Raw genomic sequence first — 4,963 nt, 5'->3', positions numbered from 1 at the left:
TTTGGTATCTCACCAATTTTGTTACACACTGTTATTTTAGTTGTAATTTCATTACAAAAATAGCATGCTTTGCACACTACTCTACCAAACATAACTCCCAATTCACAGGAGATCCAGTCCATTACTTCCGCCCGTTTTGTCCAAAAACTATGTTGAATCTCCGCCGAGGGCGGCTCCTGCTTCCCCCAATCCTCTCCATTCATTATATATTCTTCCTCTCCATTAACTCTCATAAATATCAAAAATAATCTAACAACAAGTAAACCGGGTCCTCCGGTTCAAACTGAAAGAGACGACTGAGCGGACCTAAGCTGTAGAGACTCTCTTTTTGTGACCTTCTATATTTAAACAAAGCACTTGAGCGCTCCATTTATCTCTCCCCCAAACTCGACACAATGCCAAGTGGTGCCGCCGGTGAGAGATCCCCCTCTCCTCACCGCCGGTTACCGGACTTCCTCCAGAGTGTTAACCTCAAGTACGTCAAATTAGGTTACCATTACCTCATAACCCACCTCTTAACCCTCCTCCTCCTCCCATTAATCGCCGTGACGTTTCTAGAAGCAATCCAGACCGATCCAGACGACATCCGCCAGTTATGGCTTCATCTCCAGTTCAACCTCGTCAGCGTCGTCTCCCTTTCGGGTCTCCTCGTTTTTGCTTCGACCGTTTACCTCCTCACCAGGCCCAGATCGATTTACCTCGTCGATTACTCGTGCTATGTGCCTCCGCCTCAGCTGAAAGCGCCGTACAGCGAGTTCATGGAGCACTCTAAGGTGTGTGGGTTTGACGATTCCGCGCTCGAGTTTCAGAGGAAAATACTGGAGAGGTCCGGTTTGGGGGAGGAGACTTATGTGCCAGAGGCTATGCACGTCATTCCACCTCAGCCTTCCATGGCTAATGCGCGGGCTGAGGCTGAGCAGGTTTGTATCTGTAAGAGAATTTAATTTTTAGTTGATTCAGCGATAAATTGAAACTTTCAATCATTTTTTTAGTAGCTTCATTGTTACAATATGATGTATTATGAATCTCGAAAGGATTTTTTTTTTTTTTCGTTTCTGTTGCTTTTTGATTGGAAGGTCGATTTGACGCAAAAGAACACAGCATTTTTTTTTTTTTTGGTTTGAGAGGAGATTGATGAATAATCTACAACAAGGATTGTGTTTATATTTCGATGAATGAATCTAGCGTCGAAATCATTACTTAGAAAGCTTTCTTCTGGAAAAAACCATCTTTTATGTGTTTTGACTTTTTAATGATGAGTTTTGACTAAAAAGCTGAAAAATTGGTTGGCTTGATTTATTACATATTGTATTAGTTCTATGAAAAATTACTATTTAGACCTAGATTCAACTGTTAGAATTTTTTCATTAACACTTGTGTTGCTTTCTTGCAGTCATCTATTGAGTCAATCTTGATTTTGACTGGTACAGTAATCATGAGATAATAATTATCTGCTTCGACAGGAAGCACAAATTATATTACAGTAAAGAAAATTAAAAATTACTGGTTGTGCAGCATCAGTCAGTGCTTGCTGCCGCTATTCCAGAATCCGATAATCCGATCTATTCATTGTAATTGGAGTGGCAAAATTTATTGTTTTCTCTCATTTGAAATGATTTAAATTTGAAACTTACGCTAGCTTTTGTTCTCTTAAAAAAAAAACTCAGGTAATGTTTGGTGCTCTCGACAATTTATTCGCCTCGACGGGAGTGAAACCGAAGGACATAGGGATTCTAGTTGTGAATTGTAGCCTATTCAATCCAACCCCTTCGCTCTCGGCCATGATTATAAACAAATACAAGCTCAGAGGAAATATCAAGTCGTACAATTTGGGGGGCATGGGGTGTAGTGCTGGTGTAATTTCGGTTGATTTGGCACGTGAGCTGCTCCAGGTACACCGTGCAACATATGCAGTGGTTGTGAGCACTGAGAACATCACCCTGAACTGGTACGTAGCTATCTCCTGGCTATTGGGTGTTGTCAGATTTGGGTTTCGATCCGAAAGATCCATGCCCGGAACCTGATTTGATTTAGTTCTCCTTTTGGATTTGGTAAGATTAAGGCAAACAAAATTTAAATTGAAATATTTGGATAATAAGAGTCCATTTGCTCTAGGTAATCTTTTTGGATTTGGGTTGTTTTATGTGGATACTGGATCATACATGGACCATCCTTGCGAAAAATAAAAACACATTATTAGTCAAAGAGTGAGGCTACGGTACTATGCATAGTGCACATCGTTCAGTACTATGGGTACATATCTTCATTTTCAAAGTCCAAATAGCTGATCCGAACCGTTAAACATGATCTCCATATGAAAATGTACTTCGAGACCAAATTTTTACATTTTTACTAAATTTTTTGATAGGTAGAAAATCACTACTTTTGAATGTTTCCGAATCTTTAGATCAAGCAATTTTCAACCTATCTAAAAAAATAGTAAAAATATTCTAAAAGGTATATAATATTTGGCATACAAATATATTTTCATTTGGAGATCATATTGAGCGGTTCAGATTGACTATAGCCTCACTGTTAGTCAAATTAGATACATTCATAATATTTCCATGTCGATCATACTACATGAACTAAGGCTTAATAAATTTATTTACAGGTATTTTGGTAACCGCAAGTCAATGCTGATTCCAAACTGCTTGTTTCGGGTTGGTGGAGCTGCTGTGCTGCTGTCAAACCGGGCATCTGACAAACGCCGTGCCAAGTATGAACTCGTCCATACCGTCCGGACCCATCGTGGGTGCGATGATCGTGCCTTCCGTTGCGTATACCAGGTTATTTTCATAATTTACATTATTTATGGAGTGAGGCTATGGTACTATGCATATGCAGATTGATCTGTAATAGTCGATCTGAACCGTTCAACATGATCTCCGTATGAAAATGTAATGCAGACTAAATTTTTCATTTTATAGAATTTTTTTACTATTATTTTAGATAGGTAGAAAGTCAGTACTTTTGAATGGTCTAGAATTTTTAGGTCAAGTGATTTTCTACCTATCTAAAAAAATTGTAAATAAATTGTAAAAAATGTAAAATTCGATGTACAAGTACATTTTCATATTGACTGTTTGGACTTTGAAAATGGAGATATTGATTCATAGTATGGACCAATCGCGCTTTGCATTATACCCTAGCCTGACTCCAGTTTGTTAATGCCTTCCTCAGTTCATTCAGTTTTACACATTACATTACTTCACCATGTTTATTAAGCATGCAGGTAACTTTCCTACTGTAAACTAAGATTCATCCAACCAAAAAGGAAAAAATAAGTTACCTGCATGCTTATTATATTAACTTCAACAAGTTTATAATTAGTTTGAATTAAATTCAAACCTATCTGTGAGTATGGTTGGTTTGAATTGATTCGTATGAGGTTATTTCTGTCAATATTAACAGAAACAGAACTTTTTCATTGAAATGTGGGCGTTATATATGCAAAAAAATAATATCCCTGCAAATTTATATGAACTTTATCTGAACTTATCTTGTGTTGTTACTTTTTATGTTCAATAATTTTTTTTATTTGGTAATTGCCGAGGTTATTTCTGTCAATATTAACAGAAACAGAACTTTTTCATTGAAATGTGGGCGTTATATATGCAAAGAAATAATAGCCCTGCAAATTTATATGAACTTTATCTGAACTTACCTTGTGTTGTTACTATTTATGTTCAATAATTTTTTTTATTTGGTAATTGCCGAAATTCAGGAGCAAGATGAAACGGGAAAAACTGGAGTTTCTCTTTCTAAAGACCTAATGGCAATTGCAGGTGAAGCCCTAAAAATAAACATCACCACTCTTGGCCCACTAGTTCTCCCAGTTAGCGAGCAACTCCTCTTCTTTGCAACCCTTGTTCTGAAAAAGGTTTTCAAATTCAAAATCAAGCCCTATATTCCCGATTTCAAGCTTGCCTTCGAGCACTTTTGCATCCATGCCGGTGGCCGTGCAGTTATCGACGAACTGGAGATGAACCTTCAGTTGGAACCAATCCACGTAGAAGCTTCTAGAATGACCCTGCACCGGTTTGGGAACACCTCTTCTAGCTCAATTTGGTATGAATTGGCCTACATTGAATCAAAGGGGAGGATTAGAAAGAATCATAGAATTTGGCAAATCGCATTTGGAAGCGGGTTCAAGTGTAATAGTGCAGTATGGAAGGCTTTAAGAAATGTGAAAGCATCGGTACATAACCCCTGGAAAGACTGTATCGAGCGGTACCCGGTAGTTACTGTGGATCAGGTTCTATCCGGGACAAATTAAGTATGGTGTTATCGTATCATATCACGCTATGTATCATTCTAATTATTTGGTACTTCGGAATTGTTGTAGAGATTTTTATGTATCTGTCAAAACAATTGTTTTTTGGTGGGTTGATTTTAGTCAATTTTTATTTGATACCACATAAAATTTGTAATGTGGTCCTTTATGGTAATCCACTGGAGGGAATGATTAAAATTTGTAAAAATCAAAAGAAAATACTGCTTAGTTGGGGTGATGTCATTGTAATAGAATAGTTAAATTATTGTTGGTGCGCATGGCACTATACAATTGATGTTCTAATCTTGGATTAATGTAAAGCAGCTTTCAATCTCTATCTTAGTGGATATTATACGCAACTTACCGATACTGATACAATAAGCTGCTGAGGGTTGGTATTCGGTAGGTTTCCAATGATGCTAATTTTTTTTTCTCTCTCAATGAGAAGTTGAAAGAGGTTCGTCAATCCTCATCAGTAATTTTCACTAATGTTGTCTTTATGGTGAATAATTTTCATTTATGTTGTTTTTGTGGAAAGTATATTAAAGAAGAGTTTAAGTTTTTAGATGTTAGATACGACCTCTATGTAAAAGTAAAAATATTAGGATTTTTTAACTATGTTTTAATCGGCACCAAAAGCTTGTAGGCATATGTTAGTGTAAAAAAAAATTAAATGTTGAATTTTCA

At 36.9% G+C, this 4,963-nt stretch overlaps 1 protein-coding gene across 1 annotated transcript; it reads left to right on the top strand.

The window, feature by feature from the left end:
• The first annotated feature begins 322 nt into the window (after nucleotides 1-322).
• Nucleotides 323-4,613, top strand: LOC144546703 (3-ketoacyl-CoA synthase 4-like). Its single transcript, XM_078295237.1, has 4 exons — nucleotides 323-920; nucleotides 1,668-1,948; nucleotides 2,615-2,789; nucleotides 3,728-4,613. The coding sequence occupies exons 1-4, from the start codon at nucleotides 396-398 to the stop codon at nucleotides 4,277-4,279; spliced, it is 1,533 nt and encodes a 510-aa protein (XP_078151363.1). The 5' UTR covers nucleotides 323-395; the 3' UTR covers nucleotides 4,280-4,613.
• Nucleotides 4,614-4,963: the final 350 nt, after the last annotated feature.

This window comes from Carex rostrata, chromosome 30 (genome assembly GCF_964058835.1).
Source record: "Carex rostrata chromosome 30, lpCarRost1.2, whole genome shotgun sequence".
In the NCBI taxonomy this organism is placed as follows: domain Eukaryota; kingdom Viridiplantae; phylum Streptophyta; class Magnoliopsida; order Poales; family Cyperaceae; genus Carex; species Carex rostrata.
The sequence above is the reverse complement of the archived record's forward strand: the minus strand, read 5'-3'. Positions and strand labels throughout refer to the sequence as shown.

What these genes read in the sequence shown, in the direction of transcription:
- LOC144546703 (XM_078295237.1), top strand. Translation starts at nt 396, where the DNA reads ATGCCAAGTGGTGCCGCCGGTGAGAGATCCCCCTCTCCTCACCGCCGG. An exon ending in CGCGGGCTGAGGCTGAGCAG is followed by an intron (nt 921 to 1,667) that starts GTTTGTATCTGT and finishes AAAAAAACTCAG; the next exon opens with GTAATGTTTGGTGCTCTCGA. An exon ending in CCTTCCGTTGCGTATACCAG is followed by an intron (nt 2,790 to 3,727) that starts GTTATTTTCATA and finishes GCCGAAATTCAG; the next exon opens with GAGCAAGATGAAACGGGAAA.